We start from the raw sequence: 26,505 nt of genomic DNA, 5'->3' as shown, positions 1-26,505 counted from the left end.
GTCAGTTAAATGAAGAGGTCCATGCAGAGAAATTTTCAGGTTTTGTGACAGAATATTTAAGTGAGGACTTTGTTTTCATTGTAACAAAGTAACCTGTCTCAAAACTTTTACAGCCACAAACAGCCTTTTTTTAAAATGGTTGCCCTGTATTTATTTACATAAAATCACTAAATATAATGTGACAAGTTGTGAAAAGGTTCCACAGGTGTGAATACTTTCACAAGGTTCCGTATCCAATCATGCAGAGAGCAAAGTCCGTCAGTAATGAAACAGAAAGTGGAGTTTTCCTTCAATACGATACAAGGTTTCAGCTGTGTGGATGGGCAAATGGTGGCCATGTAAACTGGTGAATAATATTTACAGAGCGTCGCACTGCACATCATTCATCACAAAATCACACAGCCCAGCTAGTCCCCAGAAACTAGGCATTAATCCATCATCTGCCTGCAGCTCTTTTCTCTCCTTTATCCAGGCTTACACCTCCCATCCGTTCACCTTCCGTCTGCAAAGGACGAAAAAAGAAAACTTTGGGGTAATTCAAAAATAGAGGGACAGTCTCCAAAGTCAAAGTCGCCCTAACAAGCTCATTGAGACACACACGCGCACACAACCTGAAGGCCCCAAAAAGCTGGGGTGTGAGTGTGGGGGGCAGAGAGCAGGCATCCGTTCCTTGTTCTCTTGTGCAGCGGTGGAGCAAGCCCAGAAGTCACAGAGACTCTCCACTATCTCATTCATGCTTCCACTGAAACGATAAACCTTTGTACAAGTAGGATTAGCAGCAGAAAGCCATTAAGGGTCTAATTAGTCCTTCCCTTAGGAAACAGTGTTGCTGCACAAGGGTTATATAATGGTGATTTGCAAGTTTAAATCAGCATGTTTCCGCAACAGTTTATTTTTATTATTAATAAATGGCCGTAAATGTTAAGCTTTTACTTTGTTTGCATGTGTGATTTGAGTAATTCCTCAACTTATGAAGATGCAGCACCTATGGCAAAGATGGGTAAAATCCCTGAAGAGTATTTTATTTATTTTATTTTTTTGGCAGTCTGAACATTTCTAAAATAAAAATACTAACTGAAAGAAAACTTTTATTTGCTAAAAATATGCTATGTTATTAATTGTCAATACATTGCCCTTTTAGGGGAAATTAGGTGTGGTTGAAGCTTTTGTTGCCTATCTCCAGTAGATTTAGAAAGACCATAGCAAGTCACGTGTTTGGGCCGTGACAGGAACCTGGAGTACCTGGAGAGAAAACATACATGTACAGGGAGTACATGCAAACTCCATGTAACAACACATCCTGGGATCTGAACCCAAGATGTTCTCGATGCAAAGCAACAGTTCTACCTGCTGTGTGCAGCCAGACTTCTTGTTTCCATGGGATAAGAAAGTAATGTGGTTCAGAGACTCTTCAAAATGGGAATGACAGGAGAACATGGAAACAGGAGCATGTTCATTTTTACAAATCAGGAAGGGCTACAACAACAAAAAAACTACTTGCCCAAACTTGCCAGTATCTGACATCTTGGTAATCAACATAATACTGTAAAAAAAATAATAAAAAAAAATAAGAAGAATTACACCATTGTTTCTGTTGCCATGTTCTCAAATAGGACATTAAAGCAGGGAAATAAGTCTCCAAAGTGTTTTTGAGCTACCAAAATGTAAGAAACAACAATTAAACCGATCTTGGACCATTGCAAAAGGAAAAGTGAAGACAGCCAAACGTAACTCTGACTGTCACCAGAAGTTTGGACTTTTCGACAACAAGCAATTTTACATGATTCAGGTGTGAATCAAAGAGTGAAGTATGCTGAGAACGCCTCATGCTCTGTGATAAGGCAACAGAGAAATGGTTAGGTCAGGTGAGCTGAAGACAAGCACATAAAAGAGGAGCCTGAAGTTATAAATATAAATAGATTTTGCAAAAAGACATTCAAAATCATTATTACTGTGCACTTGAACCTTGTCAGAGTTTATAGCAGAAAACTAAGTGCTGCATTATTGTCAAAGTGGGATTGTGCAAAGTCCTAACATGAGTACTTACTGGCAGCAGTAAGTTTGTAAAAAATAAAAATTAGCATTTTCTACCTTGAAACTTGGTCAAGGTAAAGATTGGAGTTTAAGAGTGAGATTATGCTAAAATCAATTAAAAAGATGATTTTATACACACCTGTGCTACCTGAAATTTATTACCTGAGATTATTTTAACCACAATTCAAAACTAAATTAGATTTGCATGTCATAATTACGCTGCACTTAGACAACACAATTTGCTGCTTTAGTAAAGCCTATAAAACAAAATTAGGAACATTTTACATCAGTTATTTTTTAATAACAACCACTTGTTCTGGAATGCCCAGAAGTGCATAATCAGTTTGGCTTTCTTTTCATTTTTACAGTGAGCAGCATGTGAACATCTGAGTTGTGATAAGCAGAAGGTGAACCTGGCAGATCCACTCATGCATGGGTCTCTAGAGAAGCTGCTGTTTCTACAGGATCCCTTTGAACAGAACAGAGGCTTCATTCATTTTTGTGGGCTGGCATGAAAGGAGCCTCTGTAGTGGACTTTTTGAGACTACATCTTTTTTTTTTTTAAGCTGGTTTTATTGTTTTAGTTCCACTGTGGGATCTAGAGTTTGTCACAGACACTTTGCAGCAGTTGGTCACTGTTGACAGCCTTCCTGTTGGAGCTCAGAAACTTTCAATACTATTATTAATTCATATTTCATGTGAGTGATTACAGTTTTAACAAGTAGCAATGTTTGACAAGTTATTTTATTTTGAGCAAACTTTAGTGGATGACTTAACAAATTATGTGAACTTAAACAGTCATGTGAAATGTTGACTTATTCTGGCTCTGAAACCCACCATCTCGTCTGTGATTGGCTGTTATCTCTAACATCTAGTATTCATTAAATATCACCTCAGTGTTTCCCATTGTGATAATACTTTAAGATCAGTTTTGAGGGGCATCCAATAAATCTTCTCGCCGTCCGGCAAACTTCATGTGTGTTACCACCACCTCAGTGTTGAGCCAGAGATTACAGAAAACTGAAGAAGTTGCGATTAATGGTGTCAGCACTTTTTCTGTGATTAATTCATTTATATTAAGGGATGTCCCTAGTTTTTTCCATAAGGACTCCATACCATGAGAATCTCACACTATTTTGCTGATGTCTTAAGAAATGTTAAGGTTAAAGTAGTTGAGGCAGCTAGAACAAGTACGAAGTACAAGTGCACTTTAAAGTGACACGTCGCTTGAAAAGTTTAATCTACCCATCGTTGGATGTGTTGAATTCCATCTTTATATCTGAACATTTGTTTCCAACCAGCATAATGGAAATGTTTGAGTAATTGAACATGAAGCCATAATAAGATGGACTGATGGGCGAAATTCTTGGACTGGTGCAAAATGAACGAAAGTGGGAAGATTTGCCAAGAATGTTTTTATTAATCAACAATGAAGTTTGAAGATGAACAGATGCTGCTGTAGTTCAGAGCCAAAGTTGTGGATCTGACTTGCTGACTGAATATCGGCACTAACATCCCAATGGCCAGCAGTTATCATTATATAGAATTATAAATGGTACTAGTGATGCTTTAGAATATTTCAAAATTTCATATCTAAGTTTAATATGCTTAAGGAAGCAAAAAATATTACCACTGGATAAAGTACTACAAAGTGGCTCTGCTTACGTCTGGAGTGTAAGCCCCAAACAAAGATGAACACTGATGGAAAGTTTCCTGTGCCAGTTTGTGAGGAGATGGAGAGCTTAAACCTCTCAGCACATTAGCTCAATCAGCAGGGGGCCAGAATAGCACAGAGAGAAACACAGACACACAGAGGATAAACAAGTGAAACAACATGCCTGTAAAGAAAAAGAGAAACTTTGAAAAGGTATAATATTTGGATACCTCGCTCCCCGTCTGGTCAGCCCTCGACTAATTCACACCACTGGAAAATAATTAGTCGTTGCTTTCAGGCAAGACTGAGCGTACTGAGTGTAATTAGGGATTAAACCTTCAGAGCCCAATCACTGCACTGCTTTGTGATTTAGCTGCTATGGTACAAATGATGGTGTTCCGCCTATTTTTAAATAATCCAGTAGATTATTCCTCAAATAAAAGTTGTGAAATTTGCACGGTGTTTTATTAGCGTTGAATTGACACAAATAAATTCAACGCAGCACTCTCTATAATAGGCAGCAAGTTGTCTGGTATGAGTTTATCAATGAGCATTCATCAATGAGTGTGCCACTTCAGGTTGACCCGAGACTGCTCTCTAACTCTGAGATTACACAGAGCACAAATCTCTGTCCAGAGTCACTCACAAAGTGCCTTGTTTGTATTTCTTTTCTTCTGCACTCAGCAGATGTCAATATATGAAAAACATATTATCTTAATACACAATCTATATTGCTCAAAGGAAAAAAATAAATCTTTTTGACATTCTGTGAATATTTTTTCATGAACGTTGCCTGGCTTGCACCAGACTGGCATCGTCTGCCATAATGGAAGAATTATCAGTGGTGTAATGTGGCACATTTGCTGACTGTTGCTCTTTACACCTGATTCAGCTAACTGCCATAACACAGTAAGAGACACTCAGACTGTTTGGCTTCTCTTAAATGCCATCTTCTCCAATCAAATCAAATTTAGAAGTCGAGGAGAAGAGAACTTGATGCTGCAGCGATTACAAGCCTGGAAAGGTGGGGGTAAAACAAAACAAAACAAAAAAAATTTGCAGACTTTGTCTAGCTCCTCATCCTGCTCCATCTCCTTTCCTCTCTCTTGGCCTTAATCCACTTAGTTGGCTCTTCCTGAGCTTGGAGCCTTTGCTTTATTCCATTATAAAGACCCACCATATGATTTGCTGTTTATTTCATTAAAAGTGGCCCGATCCATGACCCTTTGTCTAATCCATAATGCAGACTAGTGAGCTGCTATAGTCTGCACCGCAGTCCGGACAGATGGGACCGAAGGGTGCAGGCATGGAGAGATGGAGGTCAAATGGATAAGGGAGAATTTGAGAGCCGTACTTATGAGTGAGCCTTTCCCAGCGAATATCATTTCACTGATGTAAATGATGATAGAACTGAGACTTTGCTACTCTATCTTTTGATGGTCGGAGATAGCTTTCATATGGTCCAGCGGTGATATGGAAATACCCTCATCTGCAGTTTGAATCCAGCCTGCGAAATGAACATAATTCCCTTGGCTTTTAAAAACTGAAACACCTTTGCTTGGAGCTCATTCTGGAGCCAGTGCTTCAGCACATCCCGTTTAACCTTGAGAGAACTGAGCGATGCTGAGTCATTTTCTGTTGACTCGGTCCAATCTGAATTGGTCTGAGTTTGACCTTTCTTCTGTCTTTGTCCACTTCCAAACACTTGCTCCACCTTTGGCTGCCCTCTCAGAGCCAGCCTGCTCGACGCTTTCATCTTGTCAACAAATCTCCCACTCATCAACCTAATCTTGCCTGCGTTTGCACCTAATGGTTTATCGGGTTCTACAGATATTGATAATACAGCAGTATTCAGCCCTGCTGTATTGCTAGATCTTGGCCGGACACATCCCTGTAGAGGGAACATTTGTGCTGATTGATTGGAAAAAAGCTTGTTTTGCCGTCTCTGTGGAGCCTCAATTCAGACCACTAAGAACAGTCAACTAATAATAATTACTTTTAACCAGGTTGAGTCCAAGAGTCTCAGCCAGAAGCCCGAGGACAGACAATACGGCCAGGAAGTGACTACAACCCTCTATCCATCGATAACGCTGGCATATCTCATTACCGTGGCGACCTGCGGTACACTGCCACTCGGTCCTGATCATATAAAACCCATTTCAGTGTGCTGTCCCCGATGGAGCGCAGGCATAGTGGAATATTCATTATTCAAATTTTAAGCATTGGAAATCCCAATATGTTACTGAGGCCAGATGAGACGAGATGAAATAGCTTAGCCTTTTGTCCAGAGAGCATTGACTAATCGTCTCGCTCCCCAGAATCAATTTCCCAGCCGTAAGCATCAGACACTCCTGATTGTACTGTACTGTTGAGGACCCCTTCCACCGCCATCACCTAATACCCCTCCCGGCTGCCCAGAATAACTTATTGATTGGTGATAATGTTACGGGAGGTGCGGGTGGCTGGGGCGGAAGACGGACTGGCCTCAGTCATTCTCCGCAGGGCTAAATTTGGGTCCTTTGTCATCAGATCTAGAGCAAGCTGACATTATCACCAGCTGTCACCAGAACACAAATTCTTCAAATTTTCTTGAAAAAAAAAAAAAGTTAATAAAAGCTCATTAGAGACAATGACCAGTTTTGTAAAGTTTTTAACCTGCCGAGGTAATAGATATTCTCATTTAAGACCTGTAATATAAGAACACAAGAGAAGGGCATTCATTCATCACATCTTTTCTGGCCTTCCTGTCATCTTTTAATAATTTATGGTAGAAGTAGATGTGGTGTCTTATTTTTAAACAATGACAAAATTATTGTCTTAAGTTTGAATTTTTCACAAATTCAAAATGGTGCACAGAAAAGGTTCTAATCTAAAAAGAATAGAGACAAACTAAGCAACTTTTCTGCACTATTTGCAGCATTCAGCCTTCCTTGTATTTGATGATAGTCTCTCGGTTGCATTCAGAATGAACTGGAACGATGTCTGGACAGGTCATAGAAAATCTAGTCTTCTCATTTTTCACACACTTTGAACATTATCTGTGGTTTCTGTGTTAATTTATGACAGATCTTGTTCTGTAAGTGGTTTACTGTGTGTCTTGTTCCTTCAGTAAGCGCCACCGATCTGAAAAGAAAAATCTAATTTTTAATTTTCTGAGTGGCTAGTAACCAGGAAGATCAAACTGAAATCAATCAGTTTCCTATCACCAAGTAAAAATGACGGTGGAATCAATAAATTCCAGCCCCGGGTCATTTCATCTGGTTGAATATTACATAATGATAGCGGATACAGCCAAGAATCAAAAACAAAATTGCTTCAGTGGATGGTTACAATATATTTTGGGTTTTGATTCAGGTTTGCCCCCCTGAATATTGGGCTGATAACCTCTTGCTCTCTCTCTCGCTCTGATTCTGCACTGAGCCAGAAAAATGTCTGTGATCAATACCTGCAGGCCCTCTGCCAGAAGGCTGGTGTGTCTGTGGATATGTGTGTGTGTGTGTGTCTATATGTGTGCTGTGTCAGCATCCACTCAGGACTTCATCAAACACTCCACACACCTTTTCCTCACACGCAGACACGCATTTACAGACACCGACATCGGTCAACGCCCCACTCAGACGCTCATTTTCCTCTTTCCACCTTCTTGCTCAGCAATCTGAAAGTCACGCACACACAGGTCCTCTTGCATACACAAATTCATCCCACTGCACACCCGTCCCAACAAGGATGTTAAATACCATTCAAATGTCAGCGGCGCCGTATTGATTGGAATAATAACTCTGAAAGGAGGAAGAGATGGCTTGTTGATGCTAAGCAGGTGCATGATCGCCGTAACATCGTTCACTGTCACAAAGTTGCCATGTAAGGGTTTCCGGATCCCCTGGCAGAATGTGGATCAGGGTTTACGTTCGACCACCGAGGCCTTTTATTTTTGTCATTAATCATTGTTCAGTGACAGGCACACCCGGATTCATGCTGAGAGTGGGGTCATTCTGAGAGCCCTCTGATCACGGTTGCTGTGTGTGCATGTCAAAACCAGAGGGTATGTTCACCACCAGCTGATTTTTGCTTCCTGTCATGTATGATTGCAAGAAAAAAAGATATATATTAGCACGTTCCAGCAGCACAGCTTGCAGAGTTTGAATGCAATCCATGTTCTTATGGATTTTATTTTCACTGAAGTGCAAAACTGATACGCTAGATTCTTAGTATTTCTCATTTGTATATCTTATCATGCCCTACATCAGCAAACTCCTCTGAATTCATGTCAGAGCTTTAGATACTGATTTCATGAAGAGCTTATTAAACAGTTAGTAATACATTGTAAAAGATTAAAGTGTAATGAGATGTAAGATGTAATTGCTTTTGTGTGTTTTAACTTGTACTTTGCTTTTCAGGAATTTTAGCAGTGCATAGATTATTTCTGTTAGCATAGCTTTTCAGACACCATCCATTCATCCATACATTTCCTGTCACCAGTTAACCCTGTTCAGAATCACCAGAAGGTCACAGGCAAGAGGAAAAGATACTAATTTATCATCCATACACAGATTAAAACCTAACAGCCATTTAAAGGATCTCCAGTTTACCAAACATTCATGCTTAGGGATTGCTAAAAGTGCGTGAAAAACCTAGGAGAACTTTCAAACTTTGCACACAAGCACCCCGATCAAGATTCAAACTAGTGGTCGTCTAGATGGGAGGAAATAGAGCAAATCACATACTGTATCCGCTGTGCAGCAAGGAAGCAGTGGTTACTGCACAGTAAACAGATATGTTGTGGTAACTGGTCTGATTTCACCAGATGTGAGAGTAAATGACTGGAATCAACCAAGAGTAATTGTTCTGCAAGGTAACAGCAGTTTTTTGCTCTTTAGTGCCGTTAAAGATTATCAGAAGTTAGTAAAACCAAACTGTAAAGGAAAAAAAAGGGTTGTTTTTGGTAGTTTTTTATTCATTTTTTCTGAATGTTTCCATCATGAAACAAGCTTACTTCACTAGAAACATCAGGATGAATCCTTCCTAATCTTCTATCTGATCAGAGTATTTTTAAATGATTCTTATCGAAGTCTCTTGATAAAGCCAGCCATGCTGAAGAGGCTGGCTTCAGGATGGGAATGTGAAATTAATACATTTCACAATGATCTAAGCTAAGGATTAGTTCATGGGGTGGACGAAAAACATCATCTTAGAGTTTTTTTCCTGATGCATATTATGGGTCGAATGATCAATAAGTCCTATAAAAACAGAAAGCAAAAAATGTCAGCCTGGCAAATCAATAAACTAAAACCTAACAGTACAAATACAGCAGTTTGTTGAAGACAGCAGCTGTGTATGTTAGGTAAATGGATGAAAAAGTTTTGTTTACCAGTTTGTCTGACACTTTGATAGCAGCTTTCTTAACCAATTATTGTTATAGCATTTTGTTCTGTGGAATCTAAGATTGGGACAAAGTACCCATCACTGTCGGAAGAACCCCCCAATGCACTGCAGTGATTTTAATCAAATATCAGACTAGAAACGTTTGTTTCTAAATGATACTGATCAGTTTTTAAGAGTCAAAAAAAAAAAAAATCCCTAGGAGTTTCATCAAATATCTCTTACACTGAAGAGTTTCTGTTTATATGGGCAAAGGTTTTTACAGTGCTATTGTTGTAGCTTAGGTAAAGAAGCAAAGCCTTTATATACTTTTACAACTGAATGTTTTACAAGATGCTGTTGTTAGTCTGCAAAGGCATCCAAATACCTCTAACAACAAATCTCTTATTTAACTATTTAAAGAGTGAGCTAAAAGAGCCTGAAAAGACCCTAAATCTAGCAGCAAGAAACTGCTAAGTCGGCAACACTGTAACCTTACAAGCTTTCTTTCTTCCCTTAATCAAGTATTAATATGGGGTGTGTGTGTGCGTGTATCTTTGGGTGTGAGGGACAGCGACAGAGAGCTGAACAAGTCTCAACCAAACAAGATTTATCTATTTTCTACAGCATAAAGCAAAGACAGGTCACACAAAAAATTCTATTCACCCTTACAAAGTAATAAAACATATATCTTTGATAAATTCTTATATATCTGAAGAGATTTAGGAGAAAACCAAAAACACATCCATGCAAGTTGTCAATCTCAAAGGTTATTTTAAGATCGACCCTCCTGTGGTCGTAGCAAGCCGCTCAGGAGGAGTGCAACAATGTCATGATCGGACAGTCGGGAAAGTGGGGAGAGAGAGGTGTCCTGTCAAACCAGCACTTTCTGAAACCACCCAAAAAAAGTCTTGCAAAAGTGCACACAGGGTCAGCGCGACACTGCCGGACCGCGCACAGAGTAAAAAAACCCGTAGGCTCTAAATTGCCCCGCCTGAACACCATGGAATGGTTAAGGGCATTTTATTGACAACCAGGCTGTTGTCACTGATCTTCACACAGATCATCAGTTCATCTAGTTGCAGCATGTAGAAACACTTTTTTACACAAAAGAAATCGTTTTACACAGTCATTTGTTTCATGCCTTATTAGGACCAAACTGCAAAAGTACAAAACGGCAAAATGACCAGCAACATCCCCATCTTCTTCCTCATTAAATTGTATTCCATTTAAAATATCTAAAACATTTTTGCCGGCTTTTGATACATAATAAGACTCTGTTTGATTAAATGTGTGAACCTGTTATGGTTAAGGTGCAACAAGCAAGAAAACAGTTACTCCTCACCTGGCAGGAACCTCAATGTTGGAGATTGCGTAGAAGTACTTTAGCAGGTTGTCTCTCTGGACATAGGTGCCTCCGAGCGCAGGCCGTAGCAGCCTCATCCTCAGGTTGGTGAAGGTAAAGAAGTCCCTCAGTCCCTTCATACTTTCCATGCGGGTGTACAGGTTGTCCATGTTCTGCAGCCGGGGGCCTGCAAACAGAGCAAAGCGCTCCCTCACCTCGAACTTCACGTTCTTATCGTTTTTGGAGCCGACCCAGCGCGAGTACTGCTCAGTGCAAATGACCCGTGTCAGGTTTGTGGGTGAGAGGTCGCGCACTCGTCTGGGCTGCATGTTGAAGGCGTCTTGGCAGTCGTCGGCGTAGAATTGGTAGGGTTGCCAGGAGCGCCCGTGGTCCATGGACTTATCCAGCACCATGATTGTGGGACGGCCATATTCAAACGTGATCTGGATGTCGTCTGTGAGCTCCAGACTCTTGTTCCAAGACATGGTGATGTTGGCGAGTAGGGGCTCTGGATGTCGACCCCAGGTCACCGTCTGCCAGTAGGTGATTAGGCCGGTGCGTTCACGGTCCTGCATCAGCTGAGGAGGGTGAGCCAAGTCTGGGTTGGAGGCATCACACTCGTCACTGCACAAATATGGGTTCTCCTACAAAAGAGATGCAGACAAAGCAGAAAGGTCAGTAAATAACCAAAACCTTCTGGTGCTACTTCGATTAAGCTATTGACAAGAAGTGCAGGTTAGGATGTTTTCAGGAAGCAATGACTCATTATGCACTCAGCTGTGTCACCTATGTGACAAAGTTATAAAAAAAAACTAAAATGACTTTCAGTTGAAGTACAAAATGCTTTGGTATGTTTTAGGTGTAACTCTCTCCTCCAAGGCCATGCTACCTGTGACTAGATATATGACCTTGCTCTAACAATGTCCAAAAATAGAATAGAAAGTAACCCATTTTTCCACCAAAACAAAAACAAAAGTCTTAGTGAGGCAGACCCTGCCAAGACACTTGGGAGCTCTGAAAAGTAAACTTGCAAAACAACACAACACGAAGTGTGAAGGTCAGGGGGATGGTGCATCATCACCGTCTTTGCATGGGCAGCAGAGTGCTGCTGCACTTTAACTCTAGAGGATTGATCCTCCACTTCCACCGATGCCAAGACTTTGAAACTGCTGCCCTGCCACACAAGCAAAAGTCAACAGGATTATTCACAGAGCCCCGCAAGCCTCTTTCCACCCGCTGTAAGAAATGTCTTTTACTCTGATTGGAGATCTTCTTGTGCGACATGGAAAACTATTTCGTCAGCCACTCACTCATAATTGCATACCCCCAAAATGCAACGAGTCTGTAGAAATGCCAGAACGCTGTTACGAAATGGCAATCTAACCGCTACGGTCACAAACATAATCACCGAATAAATTATTTTCGAAAACAACTTTTTTATGATTGAAGTGTGACACGTTGCACATTCACTTAACAGGGGGTTGTGACTGAAACGCTCACAAAGGCTCAGATTAGCTCTCGCGTTCACATAGCTAGACTGTTATCTGCCAGATTTCTGACAATCCATTCAAAACAGGAGTCAAAATATTTGCACAAAGAATTCCCAGAGATCTGCGTTCATCTCTCTTGATGCTTAATTTGCTAAATTCAGCTCGGGTTCTGTTTGGTTTGTATTACATACAGAAGGCTCATTGTATGCCCCCAGGAAGCACTAATTACTTTGAAAGGGGTTATTATTTTCTCCCCTATTTATTAAAGTCGTGCTGTCTGTCGAAAGAGTCAGTTCATACATTTCATAGGAACTGACTCATCCATATAAAATGATTGAGTATTGATGTTAATATTTCTGAACTTTAAATTCTCAAGTATTTACTTCACCTACATGTTTTGTTTAGGTCCAGAATATATTTTTTTTCTTTGACGTTGTCATTTGTCCTCCTCTTTCATCACATGAGATATAAATGGTCAATCTTAATTTTATTACATTATGATCAATAACAGTAGTTTGCAAATAAAATGTCATTCTTCATTTTCTTTCTCCACTTTTTGTTCTTCTTTTTGTTGTCTAAAAATTACGATTACATCTAATTCCAATGTATAAAAATGTCACAAGCCCACCTTGAAAAGCAGTTTTTACACAGTAACGTTAGTAGGCTGGGGAAAAAGACGTCCAGATAAATATTTAAATAAACAATTAAATTCACAGACTCAGTAGAGCATATCAAAACAAAAAACATACAAAAAAAGTGACAAGCTGGAGGAAGTGTTCAAATTATCCTGCAAATATTCAAAGAAATATCAGCTTTGAGACAAGTGAAGAAACAATGGCAGCTAGACAGCAGTGCAGTTAAGAGTGTTTGCTTTTGATATGCAGTTAAAAGAATAGCAGCTTTATTATGACTCACTAATTATGAAGTGATCTCTTAAGTGAGGAGGAAGTTCAGAAGGCTGTTCATGGCAGCTGCCAAGGAACAGTGTGGCTTCTTGCTTCCTTCCATACACCGAGACACAGGCTTTTACATTTTTTTTATAGAAATCACGTAAAGTGGAGGAGGGGCAGCCAGCTGACTGAATATGAACACAGAGAAACTGATGCTTTCAAATCTTGTTTTTTCGTTAATTACAATGATTTCCCATGTAATGAAAAGAAGACATTTGAGATTACAATATCACATCAGAATTTGTGCAGAAATTTGTTTAAAATAATGTTTAATAGCTGTCAAAAGGTACTTCTAGCAGAACTTTTGTATGCAAAGAAATAAATAAAAATTGTGTTACAATTTTGATAATCAATTAATCAAAAAGAGTGTGTTAAAGTCCTGGCCCTAAGCTTGGAATGTGCATAATGTTCGCCCTTGTTGCAAACAAACCTTTAACACAATTTATGTTTTTTTCCGATATGTTGCCTGATGTTTGAGGGAAGTGGAACTTTATGGAACATATGGGAAAGTATTGTCTTTAAGTTACGTTGCACACTTGAGACATAGAAAAGTAGAAAAAGCTAGTCAAATATTTTTTGGACTGTGTGAAAAAAGCGTAGAAAGCACCACAAGTCATTAAATCAGCTAAAAAAGTTCAATTTTATCATGTGTGAGTTACAGCTTGATAAATATTGGATCACAATCTGATGCACTATTAATCTAAAAGTACAAACAAAGTTAATTTTCATTTCATGAAGCTGCAATTGACTGCCGACATTTTCAACCAAAATTTGTTTTTTGACCATCAACCTCAAACCCCCTGCGGCCTTTAAAAGGTGGATGCAACGTTTCCTTTCACATCATCGATGGTTAAATGGCGGCAGAAACCAGCAGGGCGTTTTAACCTGCTCAATCCAAAGCGCACGCTAATGAGCCTTCCAGATATCTGTTTGCAGTGCAGGTTTCGCATGGAAATGTGAGTATTCCTACATGCTGAGCAGACAGATGGAGAAAAGTTGTGTGAATGGCCAGAAAAGGGACAACTTTAGGGGTGTTTTGTTTGTTTTTTTGTTGTTGTTTTTTTTGCAACTATTGTGAATTTCAACTTTTTATTGCCTCCTTTCAGTTCCGCGGAGGCTGAGCGGTCAATTTTCAAAAGATCTTGGTGGAGTATCACATGAAACAGCAGTTTCTTCTTTATGATGTAAGCTCTAACGTGAAAGCAATACCGCATTATATTGATGCACCGTGCGAGCGTAGATCATGTGTCACTGCTTCTTTGCAGACGTTCACTTTTTCACATCCGGAGCCAGTGAGGGGCAGCGTCTGTCGGTGCTGCTCGGCGGGAAAGTGAGCAGTCACTCAAAGCCACTCTTGCGGAGTAACACCGAAAAGGAAGAAGTTGGAATCCTGTGAGGCTATCGCTATAAATCATCTGATTTGTGGTGACAGCGCAGAGCGGGAAAACTCTAAACAAAAGCAAACGCTGAGGTGGTGCTGAGGAAAGCTGGGCTCATAATGCATGTGAAGACACAGCTGTGGAGCGACACTATCTATACACCACGAACTGCAGATGATACATCTTGCTTCACACTGAAGCCACATCACAGTGTTGTTTACCACCTGATAACCCAATTACCCCCATTGCAGCGACTCGGATAGAGATCACTGTCAGCACAAACACACTTAGGATGATAATCTACCGTGCACGCAAACAACTGCAAACAGACAATTAGAGTCAGGTGAGGCGAGTTGCTGAGGATGTTGGGAGCGCGAGTGGCTGCCCTGTTGGAGGTCCAGCTGCTCATGTTAGCGCGCCTCCCGACCCCGCTCCAGACAAATGTTTACACACTTGGAAGCGGAGATTAGAACGCTGTTGTTCTGGAGATGACCCTTGACCCCACAAATCCTATTGAAAATGACCGCCCTGTCATCCTGTCCCAGATACAGAGCGAACTCCTTCCAGGTTAGCCCTCGCACTCCCACAGAGGAGTCGCCCTTTGTGTGGCGGCTTTGTGCGCAGGCGAAGCCGCGTCAGCAGCAATGGAAATAAAAGTTCATGCGATTTTTCTTACACTTTGTTGGAGCCCTTGTGTCAAACAGCTGCATGTTGCTGCTCGTCAGTTTGCTCTGACCTCACAGAGCCCTACGGGATTAGCAACAGTAGAGGTGATACGCACTGTACAATAATAGAGGCGGGAAGATTTTCATCCCCCGCAAGAGCTTTACGCGAGGTTATGCCTAAGTCCTTTTGTGCACCTTGTCCTCCTTATCCCCCTCCGCCGCCTGCCACTGCTTTGTCCCTGCTCCTTGGCATATCTGCGCAAGTACAGTCACAAACTCCTGCAAACACGTTCTGTCTCTGTGTGATCCAGGCCTAATGCTGCAGCAGGTGGCCCATGTCTCTAAGCTCCTCCAGCAATTATCCTCACTGGGCTCTTGCCTCCACCACAACAGCTGCCATTATGCCCCAGTGACGAGTGGAATCCTTGTTTCGACTCGCGGGACAACAATGGGAACCAAGACAATAAGGAAAAGTATTCGAACCCCCCTTTTTTTGCATCCACCTTTCACTATAATTTCAATTTGTCGTTTCCACCCACAGACACTTAAATGTCCTTTTATTCAAACCATTTCATCTACCTCTATGTCCATCAAGGACATCAAAGTTGCCCTGACTCACCCAACTTTTAAATCTTTTTGAAAGACACACCACAGATTTTAACTCAAGTTGAGCTGGACACCTGCAATATTCAGTTATTGTAAAGCCAAATTTTTTATATCATTATATTCATTTTAGTCCTCACCATCTTGCACAGCAGTGTTTTATGCTGCAGTTATTTGTTCGCCTTGCTGCCCTGTCCACCCCTGTAGTTTACTCCTTGTTTTGTGAATGTTTATAGCATTTGAACTGAATTAGGCTCTGACCAATTTCCTGACCATGCCAAAGAAGAGCAATTTCATAGCATGATGCTACCATCACCAATTTTGTAGCATAAGGCTGGTGTAACATCATTGGTATAATGTTCACAATATTCGTTTTCTACCACACAGCGTCTTGTGAGTGTGAAAAAACACAATGCTTTCCTGCTTCCTAAATATCACCTTACAAGAGGAATGTTGTCAATGTGACTTATTGCTCTTAATTACTTCAAAAAAAGTGAAAAACAGATTTTTAATTTTTCCAGGTAAAACACTTTACCAACATGTATTTACATGGAAATCACTGTTCTTCACCTGCTTCTCATCGCCCTTCCTGTTCATTTCTCTCCACTCGAAACATGTCGCTGTGCTCTCCTGCTCTCTCGTCTCCTTCCACTTTCAGAAGTTTTTGTCTTATATTGGTGGCGAGGGGAATAAAGGCAGGCACACACGCAACACAATTTATTATGTTTTGAGGAAACATCAAACAGAACGACCTTCCCATTAAAAAGGCCACAGAAGGGATGAGAACGGGATATTGCTTTTCACTTATGACATCTTTCCGTCACGCTGGAAGTTCTTTTTCAAGGAGGGCGATGGTGGTTCCTCTCCGTCTGAATATTGCCTGACAAATCTGCACGTGCATAGAGGCGAATACAAACATTTGGGTATCCCTAACAAAAAAGAAAACAGTCCCTTCAAGTACCATAAAAGTGTGACTGCAGATGTTCTCTATCTTTTAAGGACTGAAATGAAACAAATGTGGAGTTTAGGAAAGTGGCTGGTAAGCAGAAGTGGACAATTCTGGTTTTTGGTCTGATGCTCCAACACCCACTAATTTATTTTACTTTTTTTCAAGTAGATGCACATTTAGTTCAAAAAGACTGGGATCACCTCTGCTTTAGAGCTGCACAGTAACTCCTAACTTGTTCAGGCAACCATAAATAAAATAAATGAAATGTTGTTAAAAATTCATCTAAGCAGATACAAACCCTGAGCTGCATGACTGTGCTGGATTTCTTTTTCTTCTTTTTTAACACTTATTTTATTTTATTCAATATTTTGCCCTGTGATTGCTTTAAGTGACAATCCTCTTTAAAAAATTTGATTTTATTTGAATTCAGGAAGAGAAAATAAGAAAAAAAGGAATCACAGATGGCTGAGGTGAAAAGTTCTGCACAAGTGAAAGAGGAACAGATTAATAAGACGCAACTTCAGTTTAGTCTGAACAAAAGCAATAAATACTCACTGTTAGCAGGTATTTAAAAAAATTAACAAAGTGTTCTCCGCTTTCATTTGCAGCAAAGCATTTATCATCCCCATCAAAGTTTAATTAATTCTACGTATTGCCACAACCTTACACAATTCCATAAAATAGCTGTGATTCCTGAGCTGGCCAAAGCTTTGAGAGTTTTGAGAAACTGGCAACAGTTCTGGTGAAAATCGCTCAAATAAAAACTAAAAGGCCAAGGGGGAAAAGTAATCATAGTGCTATAAGTAGGTGCTAAATCCTTTGATGGTAAGACTTAACCAGGCAGAGTGCTTAAAGGTATGCTTCCAGTACCTGTTCTATTTCATCTATAAAATAAGTGCTTTAGCATCAAAATTAAATAAATGCTTTATCTCTAACTCCATATTAACAGCATGTCACCTTTGACTTATTTTGCTATTTTTAACAGACATCATTTTATCTCGATTTATCCAAACTCTCGCATGCTGCTGGTATATTTATGAATAAAACACCACATACCGTAATGTCCTAGGGTTTTTTTTTTTATTTTTTTTGCTTTAATTACCTGAAACACTGTTTATTGGTTTCTTGTGAAATGCCTTCCCCGTCACCAAACAGCTCCTCGGCGCGTGTAAATGTATCTTAGGTGTGCGTTTGCGTGGGCAGGTGTTGTTTATGTCTTTGTGTGTGTGTTTGTGCGTGTGTGTGTGGGGGTGTGTGTGCGCAAGGAAAAAGGAAAAAAAAAAAAAGAAGAAGAAGAAATGTTTACTGTAGGCATGTGTGACTGGAGGAGGAGGAAGAGGAGAGAAGGACAGAGCAGAGACATCATGCCGCTCCAAAGCAGCAGCAGCTGAACTCATCTTGCTAAAGTCCCCACAGTTGGACCTGGACATGTTATTTAAAAAGCAAAAATTCAAAACTTAACTTAGACTGCAGCAGATGCACTTCATTGGGAGAACCACATTCTTAGAGAAAACACTTGCTGTTTTCTCAGTAAGCACTTAAGAGCTGAATTCAGAGAAAAGCAGCTATATGTTATTGATGTTTTTCAATTTGAAGCCAACCACAAAGCAGGAGCAAGAAAAGGGGATTTTATTATCCCCTTATATATATCAACTGAGATATGGACTGTGTAACAAAATATTAAGTTATTTCTTTATTGCTAGATTTTGGAAGAGCAACAAACCTAAAGAATAACACTATTCCTCTTGGTAAAGCACAGCAGCTGTACAGGATGTCACTGGACTGACACCAGGTTTAATTAAAGTACCTCATACAGCCTCAAGTTTGTCATTGCTTCACCTAGGGAGTTGCACCTCATTTCTTTGCTACTTTGAACCTCTGACATTTTTTTTCCTAATCCTTACACTTTAATAATAATTTTGAGTCCTGTAATCATATCTTTTCAGGGTAGGTTGAGGACTCTCATGTTGCCGCCCTTTGTGGACCTGTGATGGATCTCCAGAAGTTTAAGACTAGTTTTTTATTATTATTATTATTATTTTAAAATAGCAGTCAGATACTTTCATTTTTTTATTCTGAAACAAAATATATATTTTTAAGACATAACACAAACCAATAGGTAAATCTTTCAGCATTTAAAGACTTTAAATCCAAATGGAGATGTGAAATGTTACATGTAAGCCATATTATCCAATGTAAAAAAAAATGTAAAAAGAAGGCAATTTGTTTAAAAGTAATAGCATTTTTGAAAAAGGAAGACAGTCACTTGTTATCCAGGAAATATTTCTTTCTTTAGTAAAGCAGCTTCTAAATTACTCAAACATACTTATTGCATGACTGTTTTAACGTAATTAAACTGGAGTTATTTTTATAGTGAAGACAGAAAAACAAAAATATTTTTCTCAATTTTCAGAATGAATCTTAAATACTCTCCTGTTCAGCTTTAAAGTCTAAGCCTAGTTCTGACGTTCCTGATCTGGAGCCATGTTGGAAATTTCCTGATTTTGACTCAAACCAAAACAAAACAAGGATGTTTCTGAGAAATATGTATATTCAAATGCTTTTAGGAAGCCAAAGACATCTGGGTTTTCCTTTGTTCAATGTTTTTTTATAAACCACATAATGAAAAGACTTTTGGAACAGAATAAATCTCAAGTGGAAGAAATAATGAGAGCCTTCAAAGGCTTTTTAATACTTCAAATCAAAAAGTTGCACCAAGGTTTTTTTTTTCTAGCTAAGATTTTTAAAAGAAACCTTGCATTTATTTGCTAAGCATACAGTTATGACCACATCTAGAGCAGAAAAATATCAAACTGCTCATAAAAATTGCTTTGCGTTGGCCGTCTGCGTTACTGAATCCCTCACACTCGTAATCATGCTCAAATTGTTTCATAGCGCCTACATATGTTTCCTCCTCTTCAAACAGGTATCTGTCCAGAGATCCTGGTTGGTTGATAAGGTGGTTTACTAAGTCCACCTCAGGCTGTTTAAGCGCCTGCGGCCAATCCCTCTTAGAAACACCTCAGTGAAGGATAAATCTCACTTAAAACTATCCTCCCGTTCTGCCAACACATCTAAACACTCTCAGATCACTTTCAACCGTGTCCTGATGGGAAAGCGAGCCACACCATTACATCACTGCACCCTCCCCCATGTTCGTTGTTTGTACATTCACTCTCGCTGCCCGCTCTCCTCGACTATCCGTTCCCTTCGCCAATTACTGTACGCCTTGCAGCGTGAGACCAGCTCCCGTATTCACCCCCAGTCGAGTTTTATCAGGACACTGGCCACCTGGGCTATCATTTGCACCAAGCAGCTTCATCAAGATTTGGCCCACTGCTGGATTTAGATGCCCCCTCCCACCCCGTCCTCTCGTGTGGCCTTGATGGGCCACTGCTGGGCAGGGCAGGCCATCCGGGTCTGGCAAGGCTACACCATGCAGTGAGCCTGAATTATGGCCACGGGCCCAGTCTGAGATGCACTGATCCACACTACCAGCTGCCATCTTTCTCCCCTTCCTGCATGCTCCCCTTCCGCTGCTGCGCGGCTCCTCTCTCCTCTCATGTCTATTTTTAGAGCTGGCTGATTTCTAGCTTCTAAAATGGGCAAATGTGTTGTGGAACAGCAAGGTGTATATGTGTGTGTGTGTGTTTTTTTTTTTTTTTGGTTGTTGTTTTTGGGTCTTCCTTTAGACATACTAAACGCACACTCTCAGCCAACCCGTCCACATGTTTCTCAAACCCTGACCGGTCCCTGTTAATGCCACATTCCGAGACACATGCACATTCCCATTAGCATTCGACTGCTCTCTGTTCTCCACCCAAGGGAGATGGCTGACTGAAGGTTTGGTTTCAAACCCAAAAAAAAAAAAAAAAAAAAAAAACACCACAGCAACAAACAAAAACCAAACCCTTCTAAATGCAGCATTTTTAAGACAGGCGCTGTGAGTGCCTTTGCGGGACAGTAGAAGGGTTTCGTCTTTATGCCTCAGCTTTGATCTGGCCCGCCTCTTTCTCATCATTAGCTGCCTATCTGCAGCATTCTTGCCTTGAATATCTTTGCTCCATCACTCCCTACAAACCCTATAGTAGATTATACAATGAAGATACACACACACACAAGAGAAAAAACTTTAAAAAAAAAACTACTGAAGCTCCTCATGCAGCATTGGTGACAGTAGCATCTTTTTCAAAGTGCTGGAAGCGTGTCACGTTGAAAGAAGCCAACATGATGCTGGCTGCGTTGGCTGTGCAGACACGATACTGCATTCCCAAGAAACGAGTTAGATGAATGGAGTAGGGAAAAAAAAGATCCCTATAGAGCAGGAAGAAGCAAAACTTACTGTAAAGTGATGGAAGCAATGGAAACCACTATGCTTTAAAAAAGTGAATTCTCCCAGAGTGTGTAGTAACACTCATTCTGTAGGGTGAGAGATGGAGGGGGGGAAAAAAGTACTTTGCATCTTCCGCAGCTTATCTCAAGTCTTTTTATAGATGAACGACTTGGCGCGTTGGGATGTAAAGACTTTTTTCATATATATAAATATATATATATTCCCAAGTGAGAAGAATTTCACTCTTGATTTCTGGCGTTTCTGAATGAGTGACTGAAAAAGTAAACCAATTAGATATGATACTGACTTCTCTGTGTAGCTGCTAAAACTAGACATGGCAAAGAAGGGGGAAAAAAAAGATGCTTCCCTAAAATAAATCACGATGTGCACATTAGGCAAATGCCACCGTTTTGTGGTTTTTCTACGAAATAGCAAAACAAAAGTTTTCCTTTTTTTGTTTAAATTTAAAACAGGAAATTAATAGTTATAATAAGCACATTCTGTTAAATGGACTATATAGAACCTCACACAGTGACACAGTAAACAATACCATTCTCCCTTTCTGCTCCTTATTGAGTGGCACAAATATCACAAGTATGGGAATGTTTCTAAACAGCTAAAACTGTCTTATTAGTGTAAAAGTCTAGAACTCTTACTTAGCAAGCTGACCAGCAGTGTGCAGTAAAATAGCCAGAGATCTGCATGACGTTACAAGTGTTACATTTGTCATAATATAGCATAGACTTTGGTCTAAATGTTACATTTTTACAGAACACAAAAAGAGATTAAACACCCTGCCATAGCTTTAAAATATTTCAGTAAATACCATGATTATTCCTGTTTGTCACATCCAGAAATATTCCACATTTGAATTCACTTTCTTTTCTGTGGAAAGTTTAAAAATGTAGAAAATGTAGTAGTCTTCTTTCAACCAGCAGTGCCTAGCAACAAGTGGGGGATGGGGCTTGCTGCATTATTCTGCACAGGTGAGGGTGTTGCTGGCCACACCGACGCTTTCAGTGGCACTGAAATGAAATGTCTACAATCAGCAGCAATAGCGTGATAGGAAAAGTCAGGCGTTTCGAAGCTTTTTGAATATTCAGAATGTCTTTATTGATAATCGTCCAGGCCTAGTGCATATTAATAAATGATCGGCAATGCCAATTTGGTGTCTCTAATGGAAGCAGTCAGCGAATGAACACTTGTCACGCTGCAGAAGACTTGAGGCAAAGGAACCCTCACATGCACAGTGAACGGTTATACTTCAGAAAAAAATAGCCTCTCTGAGAAATATAGTCAGAGCATTTTGGAATATTAAGGTGACAGCCCTCCTTTCTCATGTAAACCTTACTATCTAAACCCCCTAATCAGAGCAGTCTGGGACCTGCTTCAATCCCCACAACCACAAATGACCTTACGGGAACCAGAACTTTCCACCGTAAAGCTTCCATCCCATCCCACAAGAAAGTGCTGACTAAGCCCAGACTCCTTCCTGTCCCGCCCTCCATCACCCTTCTTTCTTTCTGTCTCATCAGCTGTGCAGCACACTCAGGATCCTTGGAATGAAGCGTCGCCAGCCAACCCTTGTAAGGAAGCCCATTAAGGGCTGCATCAATATTTCATCATCGCTCACTCAGAAACATAGTTATAGAAGTTTCCAGGCCCGGGCCATTAGGGGGCAGACGTCAATACGTTATGGCAGCAGGCATCACTTCACCTCATGCCTCACTCAGGTCCATCTAATCTCTTAAGCGGAGAGGTTTCACTCAAAACAACGCCGCCTTCCGCTACTAAAACAAGTCATTAACCATTAGGTATCCGAGGTACGCGTTATCCGTTCCTGTTTAAACGACTTCACCTGTTAATTATCAGCCTATTCCAGAAGAAGGTAAAAATTCTCCCAAAGTAGCAAATATCTTCTAACTTAGAAAAAAAATGGACAGTTAACAGAATTGCATTATTATATAACATGACATAGACAGTCCTACACATCGGTTCTAACACTGCTTGTGAGATTTTGAGTCACGGCTGTGGAGACACGTCTGGCGCCTTCTGCAGCGGTCATCGCCAGTGAGTGGACGTTCAGTGACAGCGGGTCAATTGTCAAGGGAAAAAAAAATACAAACAAATCTCGTCTCTCACACACAGTGAGTCAAGACATGAGTCAAAGCTCAGATAGAAAACTTCTCATTGAGCACAGAAAGGAAGAGAAACCTAATTGCATTCTTATGATTGAGACTTTATTACCTTTATTTCAAACTATTATACCTTCATTAGCCAGGACTGGCCTGCAGGCTTTAGGAGACATTTTAACGAGTTTTTTCTTCTCCCTCAGCTCATCCTGTAGTGTCCTTGGAAGTGAAAGGTCCTGCTATCTGCATTTCATCCAGAATAATTTGGGGCTCTTTCTATGAGTCTAAATATGAGTTTGACTGAAGGTCATAAAGTTCATGTTAGGTGCAAACGTCACTGTCTTTTCAAGGTCAAACGTTTAAGTGTCAATCTTGCTCTGACTTCTCGCTTGTCACTTTTCCTGCCACCCCTTCAAGCTTCACGTGATCTCAGTCCTGTCTGGCACAACCTGAATAAAAGTTTTCAAGCACTCTGCCACGAACCAGCACCCTTCACTTATTGATACACTGAGAAAAATAAATAATAAAAATCACAGGTGCGTGACTCAACCTACCAGAGTGCAGAACCTCTCGGGTGGGTTTCCACACGTGATTCCGGGAGGATCCACCTTGATCCGCATGTAGTCCTTCATGGACGCGGGACTGGGCTGGCATGCGTAATGTTCCCACACCGAGCCCTCGTCCGTGCTCACCAGTGACTTGCACATGTTATACTGGCCGAGGGCGGAGGCCAAACAGTGCAGCAGCAGCAACAACGCGGCCCGGAGGAGCATGGCAGGCCTGGGGAGTGGCGTATGGAGCAGGGTCCGGCACAGGGTGAGGGGGCCACACGGCTCAGAGGAGAGGTAAAGCGCATGGAGGGGTGATCACAGGGAGAACGTGAGCATCCTGACCACCGCGCGACTTTTAAAAGGACTCGCCTCTCAGCGTTGGATTGGAATCCCTCAGGTGAAAGGAGACAGGTAGATACGCAACTTTCACTCAGCGTCGCCTGACACTGAGTGCACTGACGTCCCCCGGGGGAGAGACGAGAGAGAGAGACAGAGGTAAAGAGGTTTGTTGCTCGGGACGGCTGGTTTCCACGGGAACGGATGGGCGGATACCGTTACTGAGAGGACTCTCGGTGTGCACTTTTACCATAATGTTGTAGGGAGTTGGGTGGGAGATGCTCACGGGAATCCATGTTTCAGAGAGAGGGGTCCTGCAGCGGAACAGCGGCGCCGGGAGGGGAAGGTGAAAAAGCAGCGGCTGCGTCTCCGGCTAGATCCATTGAAGGGGCTCAGACCGCCTGGACTCCTCTTGTAGATCTGGAGCGCTGCGACGACAGTAAGAGGAAAAGTTCAATTAAAAAAAAAAAAACCAACAGCATAGAATTACATTATTTACTGACACTGCTTGTTGTGCAGCCTAGAAACTTTTTTATGAACGAAATGCATCATACCACACATACTTGCCACACTACTTCTTTGTTTCCACTGAGAGTTTAAACTTGAAGTCGTCCTCTCTAACCTGCGGTGCATCGCGCTTCAAAATTATTGGGCATGTAAAACCCGCCAAAAAGGCGCCTGTCTGTGCACCTTAATCTTGTGCGTAAAAACACGTGCTGCTGTCCGGTGCGTGTAATTCCTCTCGTGCTGCAGAGTGGGCTACAGATGTTGCAACCACGATTGCACTGTAAAAAGTACCACTCAACATCTATTTGGGTCATCCTTTTTTATTATTCTCGTTATCATCACTATTATTATTTGACTGGAGCTTGTGCAAAATGCAGAGTTGGAAGAATATCTTTTGTGGTTCCGTGGGGGCCAGAAAGTTATTATTTTTTAGGTTCATCGGGTGCATTAGAGAAACCTCTCAGCTATTCTTATTTCACAGCGCAACCAACTTTAAGCGGAAACTCCAAACTTAATTCAACTCTAATTTATTTCCCCTCCCTCACGCATTTATAAATGAGACCACAGATTACGCTTCCGTTGTCATTTCCAAGGATTGTAATCCGACCCTCACCCGCCTTGTGACAGAAGTCCGGTCCGCGAACAGCACATCCCGACCCACGCAGACTTTGTCCACTTGACAAGTAGCCCGGGCGGTTTTCCCCCCTCGGCACCGATCATTCAGGGGTGTGTCAGTTTCCACAGTTATGCACCCGACAGTGCAGCATTGCTCACACACACCGCACACAAACTGTTTATTGACTCGTTGCCTTTTCTTTCTGACTGATTCAGATTAAAGCTCAAAGAGGCCGTCTGTCCACTCCCGACACACAACCCCTCGCTCCCCCAGTGCTCCGTTTTGCGTGCACATACGTCCGGCAATGTAAACGCACCGTGTTGCGAAATGCTTGACCAGATAGAGCACTTACTTCTTGCACGCGTCTCTCTGAGGCCAGTCAGCGCTATAAATCCCCTCCGATCCTCCACTGTACTCGCTCCCCGCCGCCGTCTCCTCACTGTACTCCCGATATCAATCTGCCCTGCGCGCTGTTTGTTGCTTTAAAAAAATAAAATAAAATTCTTATTCTTATTCTTATTTGCGGTCCGCCGGATACTTTTTTTCTTCTTCCTATTTTCAGATCTTTCTTTTATCCCACCGTAGATGTCTGCGCGCTGATGGCTCAGCGGTGTCCTAGATCTGGGATCGGCCGGGAAAAGAGGAATGAATTCCACCGTCAGGGAGTATCAAAAGTATAAAATATTGAGTTTGAAGAAAGGCTTGAGCCCGCCCCGATCAGCCCCCCACCCCCTCTCCTCCTCCGTCCCTCCTCCTCCTGTTCCCACTTTACAAGCTTCGGGTTTACCCCGGATGCTCAAGGGCAGAAAGAGAGGGAGGGGAGGGGGGTGGAAAGGGCTTTATGGAAAATATCACCCTCCCTCCCTCTCTCTCTTCCTCTCTCTCTCCCTCCCTCTTTCCCTCTCTCTCTCTCTCTCTGTGTTAATGCCGAGGCTAAATCCTTTTACCATCACTTTCAATCACTATCTCAGCTTCTATCTGCTCCAGTCCAGCTACCTGAACCGGGGCGGTGCAACTTCCCCGGTGCGCCGCCGCTCTCAGTTGTCCTCACCCCCCTGTCAGGTCCGATCAGCACCGGGCTCTGTGTCCAGGACCGGGCGGGAAGACGGAGGAGCATCCAAGATCGTGACTAGTTAGTTTTGAACTATAGTTTCCGGGGATGAAAAATAAGAAGCTAGATTCGGAGTTCACAGCTGAATCCAATCACTTTACCAAGAAATGACCACGACATATGGTCTATAGGTATAGTTTATGTTTTCTTTTTATAAGTTTTTATTTTTCTATTATTTATTTATTTTAATGACTGCATTAAAGTTTTGCAGAGCATCACCATGGTGCTTCATTTGTGGGGGGAATCGGTGATTTCCCACATGTTCAAAATGGAAGTAAAACTTATAAGAGGCACTGGAGTTGTTGATTGGGCGATCTGACCAGGGGCAACACCCTCAGGTGCACCTTGCTTCAGTCCATGTTTTCACTTAGCTTGACTTAAGGCGGCCCTGAAAAAAGGGAGAAAGAGAAAAGAAAGAAAGAGCTACAAGAGAAAGAACCAAAGGAAGAAACAAACAAAACAAAAAAAGGAAGAAGGAATGTGATTATGAAC

At 41.4% G+C, this 26,505-nt stretch overlaps 1 protein-coding gene across 10 annotated transcripts in view; it reads right to left on the bottom strand.

Moving 5' to 3' along the window:
- Nucleotides 1–25,604, bottom strand: part of ntng2b (netrin g2b) — a 78,220-nt gene extending 52,616 nt beyond the window's left edge. For 7 of the 10 annotated variants that reach the window (XM_055052552.1, XM_055052550.1, XM_055052551.1 and 4 more), the window contains exons 1-3: nt 25,255–25,604; nt 23,447–24,207; nt 10,392–11,035 (exon numbers count right to left, since the gene is read on the bottom strand). In XM_055052552.1, the coding sequence (XP_054908527.1) occupies nt 10,392–11,035; nt 23,447–23,665 (863 nt within the window). In that variant the 5' untranslated portion in view covers nt 23,666–24,207; nt 25,255–25,604. The other 3 variants (XM_055052547.1, XM_055052548.1, XM_055052549.1) reach the window with 3 other exon arrangements.
- Between the last annotated feature and the right edge of the window lie 901 nt (nt 25,605–26,505).

This window comes from Poeciliopsis prolifica, unplaced genomic scaffold (assembly GCF_027474105.1).
Source record: "Poeciliopsis prolifica strain line A6 unplaced genomic scaffold, Auburn_PproV2 SCAFFOLD035, whole genome shotgun sequence".
In the NCBI taxonomy this organism is placed as follows: domain Eukaryota; kingdom Metazoa; phylum Chordata; class Actinopteri; order Cyprinodontiformes; family Poeciliidae; genus Poeciliopsis; species Poeciliopsis prolifica.
Note: the sequence above shows the minus strand (reverse complement) of the source record. Positions and strands in the feature narration are given on the sequence as shown.